The following is a 19,566-nucleotide window of genomic DNA, read 5'->3' on the forward strand; positions in this document are numbered from 1 at the left end:
CCATCTTGCCTTCTTATTCTAAAAACTTTCAAAAATCTATTTTTCACTTCATGAAAAACTAACTATTATTTTACTTTCATGGGTTGCAGATCATATAAGGTTGGTAATTTGCTCTATGGGTCATAATTAAAACTACAGGCATCTTGGGTTCTGTGTTAGGGTCTCTGAGCTTCTTGGCAGGGATGCTGGCAGCTTAGGACAGCTGGAGGGATGTTTTGAATTCTGACACTCTGGACACATTTTTTGAAAGTCTCCGAGATTCATTGCTGTATTCACTGTCAGGTTCACCAGATCTATATTTTACCAACTGACCTGACAGCTCAAATGCAAGGCAGGCTGACCTTTTTGAAGAGAAGTGAGAAAGATGTTGTGTATTGTACATATCTGTTGATCAGGTCTTGTTACCTCGTGAGTTCTTTGGCTATTTGAGAGCTGACACTTGCAGAGCCCTTCTGTAGGAACTAATAAGTCAGACTGAAGCCTGATCACACAGTGCCTCAAATAAAGCCTTTCTCATTAGAGTAGTTCTGAAGTGGGATCACAAAAATAATAGAGACATGCAGTCTAGAAATACCATTGTCTTCAGCTGTTTAGAAAGTTTATGACTAAGGAATACATGTTGCTATTTGCACGTTGGTCTTTAGTTCATAAATACGTTTAACGTCTGAAATAAGAAAATTATATGTAATCAATAGATTTAAGACGTTCACTTCTTAGCAACAGGGCAGAGTTCTAATTCTTTCCTAGTTGTCATCAAAATACTAAGAAGCTTAGAGTTTTATTTTTATTATTTCATTTTATATATGTCATGCTTTGTTCAACATTTCAAATAAATGGTTTCAAAGCACGTTTTAGAAAAAGGAAACACTTTGCCAGCATCTGGGTGACAAGTAGATGACAACAGTTTCCCAGCCCAGTGCTCAGAGTGTATCACCTGCTGTTCCCTTTTGCAGAATTGACTGTCATTAGTGCTGCTCCTTGGAGAGACTGATGGCTTTTGCCACCCACAGAGAGCTCTTCAGTCTTAGGTTAAATAGAGGTAAGACAGGATGGTCAGGATTGACAGCAGGGGAAGAAGGAACTTCTATTGAAAATTAAATTACTGTATAAAAGAAAAAATTTACTGGAGATCTTTACACACTCATACACCTTGGTGGATTTGCCAGATACCATATAAAAAGTGAGAAGACCACATTTCAGTGTATTGTTAGCCTATTGATTACTCATCATTATTAACACTTGATCAAAGTTCTGTAGCGATCAGAATCCCAGGAGGTTTTAGGATAACTTGTTTTACCTTCTGGGCACAACAGACGTAGACTATAATAGGATGGCACTACAACTATGCAGACAGGGGAACCTTTAAAACTTTCCCTAAATTTTTCAGTGCCTCAGTTGTACACATTGTGTCCTGCAGATTTCCAAAAAAGCAGCAGCCAGGTTTGGCCCCCACTCAGGAATGTCTTCTGTGCATGCAGCATGCAGCTGGCTGGCATATGCACAGACAAGCCAGCTCCTGAAGGCTGGCACATTGCTTGTCCCATGTGGCATCACTGGGACAGGTGATCTGTGTGAATCCAGAGAGTCCCAATGCAGCTGACTTACTCCATGTGCACACTGATTCAGGAAAAAGCTGCTTCTGTTGGCTTGTCTAAAAGTTCATTTCCTAACCTGGGCACTCCTCCTTGCCACTGGGATGGGCAGGTAGAAGTGGATAGCTTTATTCCAGCTTCCTGCTGAGCCAGTGCATACCACACAGCTGTGCAGTCTCACAGCACAGGCAGAAAGGTGAGGAGGAGGAGGAGGAGGAATGCATGCAGCTGACAGGGGATTAAATGGAACCATGGCCTCCCTCTGAAATCCCTTGGTCTTCAGGGGAAAGCCAAAGGGAATACCTGAGTACACACAGTGCTGTGAAGGCCTGCAGCATACCTCTCACAAAACCTCTTGAGAATGTGGAGGACTCTTTCTCAAACATTCAAGAGGTTTCGGCAGGGTTCTGTGGTTTTTCATTTACCACATGTGTTAGAGAAGGCCCTTGGAGCACAGCTTACTTGAGTAATGGTTTTAGAGAAAAAGCAGTGAGGCAGCACTGACTCCTTTCCAGTGAGAGTTACTGTGGTTTTGCAGTAGAGGTTCATGATCACAGAATCAATGAAGTTGGCAGGGACTTCTGGAGAGAACAGGGTCAGCTGCAGCAGATTGCTCATGGTTTTGTCCTGTTCAGGTTTGATTATTTTTAAGGATATAATCCACTGTCTTTGTGGGTAATATCACACAGTTCTAAAATCCTTATGGGGAAAATCTTTTTCTTATGTTTAAATTATTTCCTGTATTTTAATTTGTGCCTGTTTCCCTCAGTCCTTTTTCTGTCCTATCCCTGAGAAGAGTGTGGCTCCATGTTCTCAACTGCCTTGCATAAATGTCTTGGGTTGAAAGGGACCTTACAGATCATCTAGTTCTAACCCCCTTCCATGGGCAGAGATGCCTTTTTCTAGACCAGGTTGCTCAAATCCCAGGTTGCTGAAATCCCCATCCATGGGGATGACCCATCCCCATCCTGGCCTTGAACACTTCCAGGCATGGGTCATCCACAGCTTCTCTGGGCAACTTTTTCCAGTGCTTCACCAGCCTTACAGTGAGGAGTTTCTTCTTTATATCAGACATTTGGGCCATGAGCGGTCTGGTTGTGCCAGACTGTGTAGAGTGACAGCTGTCACCAGATGTACCCGGCCAAAAAGTACCTCATTTTAGAACTGAGCAGAAGCAACACCCTGGTACATTTTCATGTAATTTGGTATCCAGACAGTGTGAAAAACTGCAAGTCTTCATTGCTAGCACTTGGATCTGCATAGCAGTGGGATGTGCAGGTAAAGCTTTCACTGATAGCACTACAGCTGGCTGATTTGAGGGGCAGCTTGGCCAGCAGCAGGTGTGGTTTAGAGAAAATATATGCCTCAGTCAGTCCTCTGTTACCTGTTTGGCAGCAGGAGAGAGGGATCCAAATAGAAAATGTGAGTAACTTCCCAGGCCTTCTTAGCAATGACGATGACAAATGGCCCCAATACCCTAATTTGTGATGGGTTCATAGATTCTAATGAAAGAAAAAGAAGAATCATCTAGCATATTTTATAGTATTCTTAGGATTGCGAGACAAGGAAGCATAAATCTTACCCTTTTAATGAAATCCACCTGAAATACCTGACATACAGTCAAGTGCCATTGATTTCAAATGACACTACAAGTATGCTTAAACTCAAGCATGTGTGTAAGAGCTTTGCTGGACTAAAATCTTTATGAAATGTATAGTAAAATTTTGGAAAGAATTTAAACCAATATTTAGTTTAAAATTTCTTCTTGAATTCACCAACAAAGGAAAATATATCAAGGAGAATTTTTGGTCCTATCACTTGGACATGTTTCACTTATATTTACTTAGACTACTATATGTTAAATACATTTGAATTGATTGTTAAAGACCTGATTTAGTCACTTCCTGTATTTGATTAAATGTAATCTCCTCTTCCATGTTCATTTAGTAATAAGTAGAGATAACTTTGTAAAGTTCATGGTTAGGGTGTAATACAAAAAAAATTAAATAGGGCAGATGAGGATTCTTGTATAAATAGATTCATTTAATGGTAGGAAAGCTTAATCACAAAGCATGCAGACTGTTTTTAAATTTTTAAATTTTTTTTTACTACTTAGAAGATAAACTTTGCTGCAGTTTTTTCTTTTTTATATTTGCTTAGGGCAACATCATTTCTTGACAGCTGATGTTTGAAGTAATCTGCCTCCTTTGAGATTAGTGATATATCCAAGATTATCTATATCTCAGAGCCTTTCCATAATTATAAATTGCATGATGGAGAGAAAAATTCATTTCTCACTGCATAAGTAAATATTAATTTCTTTGCTTTGAGTTGAAAAAAAGAAATGCAGTACATCTCTTGTCTCTCATTTTGCCTATTAAGATACTGTATCTACCAAACAGAAAATTATTTATTGCAAATAAATTCAAGTTACTAGTTACAATAAATTAAAAGTACATTTTTTTTAAAGATGAAGAGTGAAGAGCCTAGAAAATGCCTGAAGGAAAGAGGGAGGCTCAAGATCAGTAAAACTGACATATATGTTTATAAGCAAGATAAGATTGCTAAGTTGTGTTTTCTCTGAATGTATCCAGGGTACATCTCTTCCACAAATTGACCTGTTGACAGTGTTGTAGGTGATGGAATTCTTCACTGTAACTACTAATTGCTCACTTTCATTGTAAAAGTAGTAAAATGTAAAAGGAAGAGGCATTCTGGATGTAAAACTTGAAGGCATCTAAAAACTTTTTTGTGTGAGGAAAATACAAAGCTCCTTTCAAACTGAGCCAGCCATCTTCATCCCCCTTGCATCCTGCAGGGAGAGACTGATCAGTTCTGTCTCAGTGCACTGGCAACAGGCACTCTCCAAATGTTGCCTTAACACCTGAAGAAGTCCATTGAAGGAAATAACATTTGCTGTTTGGAGTGTATTTTCATGCATTGATCTCAGTTCTCTGCAGTTCAGTCCAGGTCTCCTCAAAGAGTGCATTTTTGGTAATGATTGCTGTGGAGTGAATGGCAGCCATCTGTAATGCTCCTCATCTGTGTCGTCCCGCTTCTGTCCAGACACTGAACTTTATTTACATTCACTCATCACTGTCTGTTACTGAGCATGCTCAAATGTGAAACCTTCTATGATGCTGTTCAAAAATTACATCAAAAGCTAAATTAGCAGGCAGTGTTCACCACAGAGGATGCAATAATGCAGAGCTTTAGCTTAGCTGTGACTTCAAAGATCACTTAACAGAAAATCTAAAGGGAAACACAGTTTAGCAATTGCTTGTGGAGATGTTCTACATTTTTTTCAGACATCAGGAAAATCTACACCTGGGTAGCTGTGTTGTTTACGGAGTGTGAGGCCTTTCTGAAGGGTCCATGAATGTTGGCTCGGCTTCATGATTTTTGATAACCTTTTACCACACCGGCACTAGATACAAGCAGCTTTTACTCCTGCTACATAGTGATCATCTGCTGGCACTGAAAGAACAACTGACAGATTTCTCTAGTTTTCCAAATCTGTTTCCATAGGGGCATCTTTCACATGCTGAAGCATAATTCGCTTTTCAGTGGGAAATGTGGGCAAGGCAACAAAAGCAGCAACAGTAATTAGAAGTTAAAAACAAACTTCTGGAGTTTTAGTCTCTTGAGGGAATTCAAGGCAGATTTTAGGAGAGAGAAAGCTCTCCTGCATTTATATGCTGCTTTGTTACTCTGCAAACTCTTCTTGTTAGCATCATGTAGCATGTAGAAATCAGATTTGGGGTTTATTGCACTACGTGTTGTGCAAACAAAGGAGATATGCCTTTTTCAGTCAGATTAGAACAGTCTCAGGGATGGATAAATAAATAAATGAGCATAACAGGTATTATGGAAAATGGATAGAAGAGAAGATGAGGAATGTAAGCTTATGCAAAGTTTGCAAGGTTGACATTCTGTTATTACATTGAACAGAATACAGATACCACATTAGCCAAAGGCATCAATTTCTATTAGTACAAATGAGTGGAGCTTGCAGAGTCCTGTGTTTGACTTCCCTTTTGCCAATACTGACAGTTTGACTTGGCAGCATGATAGAATACGTAAAAGTTTGCTTACTGTATGAGTAACCTTAAAAAATAATAGAATTCATGGTGATCAGTAGGGCACTACACCTGAATGTAATCTGCACAAGGTCAAGCTATGCAATGTAAAAGGTAGTGACTATGACAGGATCTGGTAGCTGTTCATACAGATTGAAGTATTTATTATTCATATTTTCAATAAAACCTGAATTATTCTAGGTCATGTAGTAGTCAGACTAGAAGAGACATCTTTTCTTAATGTTTAAGGAGGAAGGTGTGGGATTCAACTCAGTTAACTTCACCAGCTCTGAGGTTACGTGTCTCATGCCAACATGGTGCTTTAGGCTTTGTCTGGAGTCAGTGAAGAAATATGGGCAGATTCAAAGCACTGCTCATGCCACCTGTCTCCCAACAGATGCTTTAAGGTGCTTTTTTCTTTCACTGACATGAGAGGGAGCCCTGGTCACCAGTCAACAGTAGACACTTAGTTTTTTACATTTAATTTAGCTGCATGATTCTTGTCCATGACAACTGACTTGAGTAAAGGTCAGAGACTTCAGTCATCTGTACAGCAGCCTAACAAAATGTCCTTGTGATTTTGAGCTAGACATTTGAGCAGGTATTTTCAAAATCAGTAGTTCTTGTTAAAGGTGTGGCTCATGTCCATCTTCCATCTCCTCCTCCAGGAAATATTGCTTTCCAGCCTCTTACATGTATGTACAATTAATTAATAAAATGCAAAATGAAATAGTGCAGCATGATTGTTGTTTATTCAGCTTCAAGTGGAACCAAAGTGTTTCTGGAGAAAAGAAGAAAAGCGCGAGTAAAATTATTTATAGCACAAATACACAGCAGTTTCTTGAGACTAATATTTCATAGTGGGTAGGGAACTCTTACACCTCTGTAATTTCCAATAAGTCATTTTCTTAGTATTGTGCCCTACCTTTCTGGCATACCAATGAACATGGGGAGAGCTTACGAGCCTTTCAGGTTAGAGTTAACCGTAAAATGAGTAATTTTCCCTCAGATGTGTTTAGTATACTGATGTTATTAGTCCCACTTCTGCTAGCCTCTGGACATTTTCTATCCCAAGACTATCATCAAAACTAACTCTGGATATGACTATGTTATGAGAAATATAATATCAGTAGGAAAGCAAAACAACAAAAAACCCCACATTAAAATCTGACAGCCACACAGTATCTGTACTAGATCATGTGAAGAGTAAAGAACAAACCCCCATTTCAGCCTTATTCATAGTACCAGCTTTTTTCCTCCATATTCAAGAATTTTCCAGTACTAGGCTACAGCAATTAAAGTTTAATTACAGCATGAAATTCTCACTGTTAGGGAGTTTGGGTATGTGGTTCTTCCTCCCTGGCCTACCTTATATCGAAGTTAGGGAACCCATCACAGTTTCCAATGACTGCCGAAGTGAAACGTGTATGGTCAAAACTGTTCCTGTACAGGCTGCTTGAAAGGTACCCCAGCAGTTCTGATGATATGACTTGCTACCCTTCAAATTGCCCTTTTCCAGTCTCATGCTTTTTTCTGCTACCACACTCATGCACTCCGAGATAAACAGCCTATTTATTCTTTTCCCACCAGCTCCAATGTTGCTGATTTTACATCCTTATTCAGTATTTATAATAAGGTTGTCCTAGTAATTTCTGCCTTGGTCTGTAGTGCTGGTAACCCTGTTTGTCCTGTTTCTTGGATTGCTCTCTTGTTAGTGTAGCCTCAAGTCAAGGTGAGCATCTGCATATAGCATTACTCTTTCTTTTGCAATTTGTTGTGCCTGGTAATTTCTCACATTGTTATCTTTCTGTAGTTCATGTTTGATGATTTGCACACATAGCCAGAAGCCAACTTGGTGAAACTGCTGGTGGAAGGACCTTCTTCATCTGCTTGGTCTGAATGACCAGAGACAGCCCCCATGGCCATGGACCTTGAGGGAAACAATCCCACTTCACCTTTCACTTTCTGCCTGTCCTTCCCTCTTAATGCCACCACAAAATACATTCACATGGTCCAGCCTGTTCCTGCATTTTCTGGCATGTTGCTCTGTATTTCTGGTACTTTCCTTGGCTGCCTTATGTGATGGAATGCTCATTAACCCCTCTCTCCTGGACCAGACAATGGCCTCCTTTCTGATGACTTCCTCCATCCTCTGGCCTCTGAGCCATGTGGAGAAGCTGCCCAGAAAGGATCAGTTATTATGTGCCAGCTGTCTTCCTGGAGATCATTCATCTTCCATTTATCCAGATTACCTCTGTGACAGTGAAAAATGATTGAGTGAATGGGAATGACTGCATTAAAAGGATCTGAGACCTATGCCAGACTTTTTATGGGGAAGTTGCTCTTCCACCAGCCAGAAAACAAACAGAAGAGTTCAGAGGTTGTGTACTCCACCCACCCAGCTGTAGTGGGTTGACTCTGGTTTTATGCCAGACACCCACCAAAGCATCTACATCACTCCCTCTGCAGCTGGTCAAGGGGGAGAAAATAAAACAAAGGGTTGAGATAAGGACAGAGAGAGATCACCCACCAAATAACATCACAGGCAAAACAGATTCTAATTAGAGATACAAATTGAATTTATTACTAACAAAATCAGAGCAGGATAATGAGAAGTAAAATAAGACCTTAAAAATATCTTTCCCCCACCCTTCCTCCTTCACAAGTTCTACCTCCTCCACCTCAGTGGCACAGGCAGACAGAGAAGGGGGATTATTACAGCTCATTAAAGGTTGATTCTGCTGCTGCTCAGGGAGAGGAGTCCTTCCCCTGCTCCAGCCTAGGGTTCCTCCCACAGGAGACAGTTCTCCATGAACTTCTCCATCCAGTGGACAACATTGCTCCACAAACTGCTGCACTGGGTCACTCTTTCATGGTATGCAGTCCTTCAAGGACAGGCTGCTCCAGCGTGCAGAATCACAAGTCCTATGAGGACACTGCTCCATCGTGGGTTCCTCTCTCCATAGGTTTGCAGATGCCTGCCAGGACCCCTCTCCAGCACAGGACTCCCACAGGACTCACAGCTTCCTCTCAGGCACCCACCTGCTCTGGTGGATGCTCCTCCATGGGCTGCAGGTGGATCTCTGCATCCCCCTGGATGTCCATGGGCTGCAGGGGCACAGCTGCATCACTGTGGTCTGCACCATGGGCTGCAGGGGAACCTCAGCTCTGGTGCCTGGAGCACCTCCTCCCTCTTCTTCTCCACTGACCTTGGTGTCTGCAGAGGTGTTGTTCTCACATATTCTCACCCTGCTATTCTTTGGCATTAATTACAACTGTGAAAAACCCTTTTTTAAAATTCTTGCTACATATGCTATCCCAGAGGCATTACCACTATTTCTGGATGGTGCAGACTTGGATGGCGCAGAGTTGGCCAGCAGTGGGTCCATCCTGGAGCCAGCTGACACTGGCTCTGCCAAGCATGAGGAAACTTCTAGCAGCTTCTCACAGAAGCCACCCCTGTAGCCCCCAGCTGCTAAAACCTGGCCGTACAAACATCAGCTTAATTCACGGTAACATTTTGAAGACAACCTGCCAGCATACAAGTTTGCCTGTAGAAGTTTTCTTTTACTACAGAGATAAAATAAATACTTTGGTGTAACAATGGAATTGTATCTTGTAGGTTTTCACAGTTACTTGCTAGGGAGCAGCAAGAAGTGGAAAAGTGCCTTGTCTAGTACCTAAAGTAATTGCTGCTACTGTTACCACTTATCTGTATGGAGTATCTTCCTCTTTGGGCTCACACATGTGCTAGCAGGGTGTTGGAGGCTATTTATTCCTGAGGCAAAAGAAGGGAAGCCCAATCATAGGGCAAAAATCTAGACTAAGTAAAATGACTGTATCTCGTTTCATCATCCATCTCCTATCAGCTTACACTTCCCTGCCATCAGACCCTCATGTCACATTGCAGTCTGAGACAGCACCTGCAAACCAATCAAATAAAAATATAACGAGGAGGATTATAATTAAGTTTCTCTATCTACAAAAACATGGATCTCCTTCCACATACAGGTGGCTTTTGATACATTATAAGACATATCACCATGCTGTGTAATGAGAACTGTGCAGTAGTTTGTCTGGTGAAAAAAAGAGAATTTGCCTCCTGAGCCTCCTGATTTGTTTTTTATTGACACTTTAGTAGGACAGTATGTAATATTAAGATAGAGGGTTGAACCTTTGAGTTCAGGTTTGAACTAAATCCAGTTTTTAAATTACTGTAGGGGTTTCTTTATTTTTGGCACAGTGCACATCTTCTGGAAATGACAATCCGTGGCAAGCCAATCATACTGCCACAATAACAGTGCTCTGCAAACAAGATTTCTGTTTGGGTACAATGTGAAGGGTGAGCAGAGATTACCCTTTAAGCTGTCCTTGTAGGTAAAAACAGGCCCCATCAAATTCAGCTTAGACCAGGACTTCATCAAAGAGAGAGATTTAACAAAAAATTTGGCAAATATATTTAGAAGACATAAAATATGACTTTCGGATCACTTCATTATGTGTTATTTGTTTAAATGTACCCTGACTCAATTACAATTCTGTTTCTGTAAAATATTTTGCTTTCCATACAGATTGCTGAAAAGAATTTTCAAAGTATCAGTATGTGATAAGCACTTAGTATTCGTAGGATCTTCTGAAAAGCCCATCTGCTATGCAAATTAATATCTAAGAGTAATTTCTGAATGGGGATTCATAAAGGCATGGTTCAGAAAAACAATTAGCATATGTTTACCTTTCAATGATTTCTGTGAAATACAGACTTTTATTTGAATACTTTATACAATGAAGAATGATTTCCCAAGCTGAGGTTGTATTCATTACAACTAGTAATATCAGTATATTGTTTGATTATTAATGGATTTGAATTTTATTTGCTCATTCCTCCACCAGATTCAATAAACGGTGGTGGAAAACGCATTAATTCATTTAATTATTCATGAGGCATGTTGTACATGGTTGTGTTATTCCCCTCCTCGTGGGAGGAGGTGACCCTTGTTCTCCTTTCAGGAGCACGTTTCCCCATCTGAGTCTTTCTGTCCTGTCCCCTAGTGCACCTGGTGGACATCTGGAATGTGATCGAAGCCTTGCGGGAGAACGCCCTGAACAACCTGGACCCCAGCATCGAACTGAACGTGGCTCGCCTGGAGGCTGTGATCTCAACCATCTTCTACCAGCTCAACAAACGGATGCCCACCACCCACCAGATCAACGTGGAGCAGTCCATCAGCCTGCTGCTCAACTTCCTGCTAGCAGCCTTTGATCCGTGAGTCTGCCTTTCCTCCGCCCCTCCCAGCTGCTGGAAGGCTTTGACTTCCTCCAGAAATATCTCTCGAAATCAATTGAGCAGGCTCAATTCTGTCCCAAATAATGAGCATGTGAATAGTGCTAACTAGGGAGATAACCTAAATTAAGGGCCTCTGCTTTCCTTTCTTTCAAGCCAAATTCAGCACAACTGTGTTTTCATCCAGCTACTCAGACTTGTTCCAGTTTATATCAAAGAAGAATTATCTACAGAAACAAATTCGCATGCGCTCCTAATTTGGCTTGTTGTTTATTGACACACCAGTGGCTGACACCACTGCAATGCCTCTGCAGCAGTGCCATGGGTTAATAGCTCATTATTCTGAAAGAGCTCATTTCCCTGCAAGTTCTTGCAGCTGTAAGCAATTTTTTTTTTCTGGCTCATGCCAGTGCAGCATGATTTTGAGACCATGACAGAAATAGGATTAAAGACCTGGAGGTGATGAAATTCATGTTGTTTATTGCTGCATGGGACTCAAATTACAAAAAGAACAAGTTTTAGATAGAGAAAACCACTTACATTAATGAGTATTCTGTGTATATCTATTGCAATTTCTGAATACATACTTGGCAACCTGTGCTGCAATATTTGCAGTCCTCAGAACTGAGTTATTGGAGAACAGTGGTTAAGGCTGACAGGTGCAGATGTTGTCACTTTACAGCTTATTTTTTGAAAATTCATCAGCAGAAAACACTGGCCATTAAACATTAAAACAAGGACGCTTCCCCTCTCTCATCCCAGTGCTCTCTCTCGCTGCCCTGGTACTGGGTGTCATTGAGCACCTCTCAGTGCCAGACCAGCCAGTGGCTCAGTCGCCATGGCAACGGGGAGAAGAAGTAGGTGTTCCACATGAGAAGGCTGCACTCAACCTCTCCTCCTGCCCCTCTGAGAGGAAGAAAAGCCAGTCCATTGTGAAATCATAGCCTTCAGGAATATTTTCCTCCCCTCAAGGGCAATAAAAGAAGGAACAGGCATTTTAATTCATACCATTGTGGCTGTGACAAGGATACTAAAGGATGCTGGAAATGACCAGATGAATTTATTGCTGCATGCCACAAGTAAACTGCTTCCTGGCTGATAAACATATGGAAAGACCCTGGTCTGTGGAAGCAAGACCTGTAATACTGTGCTTGTTTTGTAACTCAATGTAAAGGGATAAAGATCTCAACTACACAACACAGCTGCTTGCAGCATAATGGAGTAGAGGAATTTAGTCCCCTGGAGGGAATCAGAGAATGTTTTTAAGGGGGAAGGGTTTGCTTTCCCTGAAAACATCCCATGTGCTGTGGTTCATGATCTGTTTCTGAGCTCCCATCAGGCCCCCCGGGGTAAGGAAGCTGTGACCCTCACTCTCTTTGTCAAGCAGCAGCTCAGTCTCTTGTGCTGCCTCTGAGTGTAGTGCATGGGATGCACTTCCCAGAAGGGCAGAGACCCCCAAGGAATCCCCAGGAAGAGGCTCCCAGCTCTGATGTCAGAGACAGGGACTAGCTGCCTATCACTCCATATTAAATACAGCAAACTTATTAGATGAGGTTCATGTGCAACCTGAGTTACCTAAGTTCAGGTTTCATGGAGATATGTGTCAGCTAGGTCTCTCTGTACTGTAGTGGAAGTCTAGACACCTGTCACAAATAAAGACTTACCAGTTAAGCGTCTGATTCTCAAAACATTCCCTACACTTTAGTATGACTCATGTCATTGAAGTTTTGTGTTGGATGTTGGTTTAACAACCAATGGTGGTTCAGGTTTCCTGGTTTTTGGGAAGCAGAGGGAGGGAGGTGGCTCTACATGCCACAGGGACAGTGTGGGAGCTGCTGGGGTCTAACCAGAGCTGCTGTCTCTGCTTCCAGTGTTGCTCCTTTCTCTCCCCTCCAGTGCAGCAGAAAGGTCATTCTCTGCTGAAAGGTAAAAGTTGGTGGAAGGAGGAGCAAGGTCTTTTCTTGTGGTCTCATGTTCAGAGAGAAGCAATGCTCTGCAGGCTATCCAGAGGGACTCAGCAGGCTGGAGAAGTGGGCCCATGGGAATCTCCTCACGAGGTTCAGCAAGGCCAAGTGCAAGGTGCTGCAGGTCCAGAGAAGGTGGTGCAGTTTTTCATGTCCCATTTGAGATCCAAAGAAAGTGGAGAAATGGAGTCTGCAACCTAACGTATATGAAAGGACCACAAGGGACAAATTATTTCATGTTTTAAAGTCTAATAAGCCTGCCACTGTCTCATTTCTTTAGGTCTAGTTAATATATATGTTCCTCTTTGTGTACTGTACTGGCTGAAGATCATCCAAACTTTAAACAGAGCCTCTTCCTTCTTTTATAGCCTGCTGAAATCCTGGCAGATTTCTCTGCCCTCTGACAAGGAGTGTTTCCTTAGGCCTGCAATACAGATGTCTTCTCAGGAGCTAAAACTTGGCTAGCAAAACACAAAAGGACCACAGTGTGCTGCTATGGCATGTGGGCCAGCTTAGCCACTGCTGGTACTGAGCTTACATCCCATTTTTTTATGGCTTTTTTATGGTCTTGGGGATTCATTAGGGCCACAGATATTTCTCTGCTGCTCAACCCTGAAAGGAGAAAAAGTGGGGGAAAATTATAGTGTATAGAATTTCATGTGAGACTGAATGGGATGTTCCTTTATGCTTCTAAAAGTAAGCTAAAGTACAACCTTATAGAACTGCAAGCCAACAAATTCAAAATTCTCAAACAGAAATACTTCAATTAACTTATCATTAGTGTGTGGAAGTCAGCAGCATGTGGTAGATGACCCTGACAGGCCAAAACCTGTGAGCTGAATGAGGCTTTAAAATAATCTGGACAGAAACATGTCTGATCTATGTTTCTAACCACAGGTTAAAATTAGGCTAGAGCTTTTGCTTCAAGGCCTAAGGTGATTAACTGGCTTTATGAAACAATAGCACACTTCCCTCACTGGCATACCAAGTACTATGTAAAAAGTTGACGAGTACAAACCTCTCTGAAAAATTACTCCAGGCTGGTGTCAAAGCCTAGGCAGAAAGGTGGAATGTCAGCCTCATTCATTTGTTCTCCAAAAAACTGCTTTTAAACAGAGTGGGAAATATTCTGTGCTAGATCATCTCCAGCTATTCCTGCTGCAAAGTTTAACTGTTAAGAAAATAGCTGAATTTTCTCTGTTCCTTGATGTGCACTGTCCTATGAATGAATGGAGTTGTGAGCCCTGGGCTATGAAACAGACCCTGGCTGGTTCAGGAGGGGACTTGACTTCTACAGAGAAATGAGAAAGTTTTCATGCCCTTGTTTAATCAAATGAACATTTGTATTGTACTGATTTCAGTACATAAAGATGATCAATATCCATTTTGGAAATACAACTTCTTGCTCATTCATCTGTTCAGAGCAGTAAAGTGTTTAATTCCCTCTCTTCTCCACCTTTGCTACTCATTGAATGCCACAGAGGCATTGACAAAGGAAGTCCAGCAAAAAAAAAATGCATTTCAGAGATTTGGACATTATGCATTTGCTGTCCTACATGAAAGAATCTTGCTAAATGTCAATAAAATTTCATCTCTAAAACCTTGTTTTGAAAATGGGAACTTGTAATTACAGCCTCTGACATTTCAGAATTGACTGCCTTGATTACAGTGGGTAGTAACCAATAACTGAAGAACTTTTCTTACTTTCGCAAAAGATACCTTAAAGTATTGGGGGAGCACCACTTAAGCCTCATTGGTGAGAAAAATGGTGTTTTCTCAATGTCCTTTTCATGGAACACATTTTCTGTTTCTAAAGATGTGATTCTATTTCTTGATGGCTTTCCCCACCCTCTGGCTGTCTCAGTGTGGGTGTTGCTAGAGATCCTGACAAATGACAGTGTCATTTATTTGGTACCACTCTCCTTGGTAACCCAATAGGCAAAATCAGGCCCTGGAGCCGGACTCAGCCTTGTATAGTCTGTGGATTTTGTGAGTCAGTCAGTGGGGTTTCCTTGCTCTGGGGACAGGCTGTCTCTCTCTGCAGCTATGCAGTGAAAGAGGAAACCTTCTTCTCTGCTCTAGTGTCTAAAAGCATGTATAATTTTTTGCCCTTTTTTCCTCACCCCAGTGGGAGGTAACCTTCAAGCCTGGCCATCATTCCCTTTGCTAAGTACTCCATCCTCTATTGTTGTTAAGTGCACATCAGTTTCAGGGTTTGCTTTAGACATCATTTATGCTTCTTGCTGAAGAGTAACCTCAGTAAGAGAGGTGCAATATAAAATCAAAATATTTGCTGTCCTCTCCTGTTTCCACTAGTAAAATTTATTTCTCTTTGCATTAGCCAGCCCAAAGCTGTTTTCAGGGAGTGGTGACTTTTCCCTGCTGCTATGAGCCACTACTTCAGCATTTGCTTTTGCACAGCAAACCCTGTGAGGCCCCAGTGCTGCCAGTCAGGGTCATCTGTAGTGCTTAGACACAGCTTAGGGCACTTCTGGATATCCAAATTATATTGGCCAGTCTTAGGCCCCATTACCCTGTCTGCTCATCAGCCATATGTATTTAAATATGCATGTGTGTGTGCACACACACACACAAACACACACAGACATATATATTTGGAGGGCAAATTGGGTTTACATTGGCTCTTGTGATGCTTTTAGGAATACAAATGACCGATAGACAATACAGTGTCAAAACAAATCAACTCAAATGGAGAGATTGAAGAGATAAATGATATATTTTCTTTTTCTGTTCCTCTCTTACATAACCATTTGAGTGTGGGAAAAGCCAATGGCTCTAGGGTGGAAAGCTGAAGCCAAGTTGATATGTGTCTGCCATGCAAAAATATAATCCTGTTAGTAAGTATAACTAAACCTCCTGGGAAAAATAATCTAAATCTGAAGCGCTTCCACATTTTTTAATCTCTAAATCTTCCATTGCTTCTTAATAATGCCATTGTTTCTACTTAGCTTTTTTTTTTTTTAATATAACAGCTCTTTTAAAGGCAGATGGAAACCTCATGATGAAACAGTACAGAAAAATTCCTAAGGGTCTAAAGGGCAGCATGCACAAAAAGAATACAAAAGGACCACATTCTCAGCCATAACAGTGCTAAGTCTGGTTTGCACAAATCAGAATCCAATCAACAAAGAACGGAAGTACAGAAACCTGGAAATTCCTATGAATTTTAATCTTATGAAGCCAGTCAAAGGAAACTCATGTAATGAAAAAGTATGCACAAAAGTCAGCATTAAAGAATACAGTAAATATTTCTTTCTTAAATACTGACATAGTGAATTCGTTATGTTTTGCTTGTATTTCTAGTTGATTGTCTGGCAAAAAGCAGAATTTTAAATGAGTGAAAAGTATAATTAGAATTTCTATTTAGAATTATGGGTTACACTGACACAGAACTAAGTCTTATTCAATGAACTTTAAAGAGTATTAGCTAGTCAAACTTAGGGAACTGACTCATTTTCTAAAGCCTGAGTGATTTAATGAAGTGAAGCATGTAGCATGCATTGATGTACAGATGTGAGTATACCATTCATGTCTGTTTTACATGTATATGTTACTGCATTAGTCTGGTTTGGGATTAGCAGAGAAAGAGGCACAGTCACAGCTCTGTGTCCTTCCAGAATCAGTTCATCTTTTAGTTCTGATCAGATGCAATTTTCTTCCTTAAAATTGTGAGTGACAATGAACAGAGTAATTTTAGAAATATTGATGAAGATCTAAATTTCTAGGTACTACTATTGCCAGTGCAGTTAGACCATCTTAGGTAGCACATGATTATATACATGAAACAGGAAATCCCTTATAAACATTGTGTTCCCTGGTAGAGTAGACTGAAGATCACAGAAACTCCATTTTCAGAAAAATTACACAAAACTTCATTATCTAGCCACATCATTAATCTTGTCAGAATTTAGAAGGAAACATGGCTGCCATTTTGCTAATCTCACAAATATTGGTTGTCTCTTTTTTTAATGCATGGTGACATGTCCTCACTGATGTCATTAATTAATATCATTAATTCATGTGGGAAGCTGTGAAATAGTGCCAAGGAGTTTGGATGATGGATTGAAGTTGCTCCTGTGCAACTCTGGACTCTTAGTGCCTTACAGCAAGATTTGGAAAATTCCAAGAAAAAACACATTTCACCATTTGGATGTCAAGAGATTAACATTAAGAAGCAGATGAACTTAGGAGAGCATTCTCATCTTTGGAAAGTGACTGAACACTTCACTGGGGCTGAACATTAAGCTGGGGCTGATAGGTGTTTTAGGGGCTATGTGTGCCATGCAGTGTGTGAGGTCATGTTTTACTTAGCCAGCTCAAAAAAAACAGGTTTTCTGTGATGGCAGGTGATCATTGGGGACCAGCATGGGTGTAAAAGGAGAATGAGGATAGTGGAAGGAATAATAAAGTTAAGCCATTGCATGCTTCAAGACAGTTGGGGGAAGAGCTGGCAATGTGCCTTTTTGCCCCAGGACAAACTCTTGGTTGAATTTGGGATTTATTAGCATTTATGCATTGTAAATTGAAAGTAGACAGCCAGGTATAGCCTCCCCTTGAACAAACCAGGGACAAAACTCTTCTCCATATCACAACATATGTCCTTCACTCATTCTGGATGCAGGCATATTTCCCATTTTTCAGCCAAGTTCTTCTTCAAGGTTCCTGGGGGTCAGGTGTATCTTTTAAAATGCAATTGTCAGGACCTACTGACAGGTACAGATGAAGTTTATGCAATGATGTGAGCCCTGTGTGCTTTTTCACTTTTGTTCCCAGTGCTGATTTTTTCACCTACTTGAAATCTTCTAGGTCCAAAAAATTCCCAAAGTACTTAGGATAGGGAAGCCATGAGTGTGATAGGTGTCTCCCAGTGCTACTGTATCACAGATAGCAGTAATAATTATCACTGTAGTGTATAATGAGATAAACAGTTTAATACTGAGCTTCATATACATAATAAATCTGCTCTGAGATCTTTACAGAGCAGTGTACTGATGTGTGTTCCCACAAACCTTCTTTTTAAAGGACTTATTTCTCTGTATGTCAGTCCACATATATATTGTGCATTACAGTAAGTGATGTCATAAATATGCATTTTAATTGAATAGATTCTCATAAAATGGACATGTAAAATATTACTATTTTCTACTTTTGAACAGGGAAGGACATGGTAAAATTTCCGTTTTTGCTGTTAAAATGGCCTTGGCAACTCTTTGTGGAGGAAAAATCATGGACAAATTAAGATGTAAGTGATATGTTTTACCTGTTAAAAATTGTTATTGTTGAAGAATTAACAGTACAAGTAGAAAAGAGGGAATTAGGATAAACTACACTTTCTTGGCTGGGTTTGGGAGTTGCCCTATGTATATCTCTAAGTAAATCCCGCTAAATGTTTGGTTGAACTTCACACTGAGGTTTTTAAGGACAAATTGCATACATTGAGGTTCTTATTGGTGAATTTTATTTTTTTTTCCATTGGGGTTATCGAACTTGGAATATAAATAAGTGCCTCAACATCATGAAGCGTAATTTAACCATTTCTTCTGATTATTTTGTAGCAACATCTATGTCTTTTCACATGTAGAAGATCAATATATTTATGTACTATTCATATTTTCTTCCATAGGGGATTCTTATGCCATGTATTTTGGTGAACAGATTCTCATTTTGTAGGATTTATTCTCAGTTCCACATCAGCATACTTTACTTGTTGCTGCAATGGAAGTCTTGTCTCTATAGGCGTATAATGTCAGGTCCAGAAGACCATTTTCCAGACTTTTTGACCAAAAACCTTCAGTTTCCACTGAGCCCTCTACCTGAGCCCAAGAAAACTGAGTTTACAAATTACAGTTGTTTACAGTAGACAAGTAGAAATTCCAAGTGCTAATTTAGTCTTCCAGATTTGGTGCCATTTTTTAATATATTATTTCTGTGTAGAAATTCAAATACAGACTGAGCTGAAGTTATAAATTATAAATTGAGCGTCATTTGTTCCCTAAGCTGCTTTAAGAATAGGAGCTGGGTCCATCCAGTGGAGGGCTGAAGTACAATGATGATTTTTTGGGTCAGCAGTCCTGGAGTCCTGTTGTCAGAATTTCCCTTCCAGGTTTCTGGAGATGAAGCAGCTGACATGACAGCCTGAAAAACAATAAATGTTCCTTAGTCAGAGATCTCCTGCTAAGCAGAGGATAATTTTAAACAAACAGAGAAGTAAGGGCTGACAAACTGACATCACTACAATAATAAAAGTGTGATATTTTTATGCATAAGAAAGAGGGAAAAATGAAAAATAACTCATTGGCAAGACCTTCATTGCTTTGTGTTTCCTGTCCAAGACAATAATAACTGACTTAATGAACCCATTGTCAAGATTTTGATTTGACATGGTAAACTGGCAGCAGGCAAAAAGCTGATGTAGTGTATCTTGTCAAATCAGAGCCTTCTTATCTGATTAAATTACTGCCTCATGCCATGCATCACTTTGCTTAAAAATGACCACACACAAAGAAAAACAAATCAGGAATATTTTAGTATTAAAATCAGCTAGTTCTTAATATGCAAATAATTCTTCTTGTTTTCTATTAAAAGAGGTCAGAAATAAAGATGCAGTAATAGTGGAGGTTCCCATATGC

The 19,566-nt window shown here is 40.4% G+C and overlaps 1 protein-coding gene across 1 annotated transcript in view; it reads left to right on the plus strand.

Moving 5' to 3' along the window:
* Positions 1 to 19,566, plus strand: part of DTNA (dystrobrevin alpha) — a 223,754-nt gene that overhangs the window by 144,791 nt on the left and 59,397 nt on the right. Inside the window, exons 4-5 of the mRNA XM_059484235.1 lie at positions 10,721 to 10,934; positions 18,094 to 18,179. Coding sequence (XP_059340218.1) covers positions 10,721 to 10,934; positions 18,094 to 18,179 — 300 coding nt within the window. The remainder of the gene's footprint in view (positions 1 to 10,720; positions 10,935 to 18,093; positions 18,180 to 19,566) is intronic.

The sequence above is a fragment of the Ammospiza nelsoni genome, chromosome 1 (assembly GCF_027579445.1).
Source record: "Ammospiza nelsoni isolate bAmmNel1 chromosome 1, bAmmNel1.pri, whole genome shotgun sequence".
Taxonomy (NCBI): Eukaryota; Metazoa; Chordata; class Aves; order Passeriformes; family Passerellidae; genus Ammospiza; species Ammospiza nelsoni.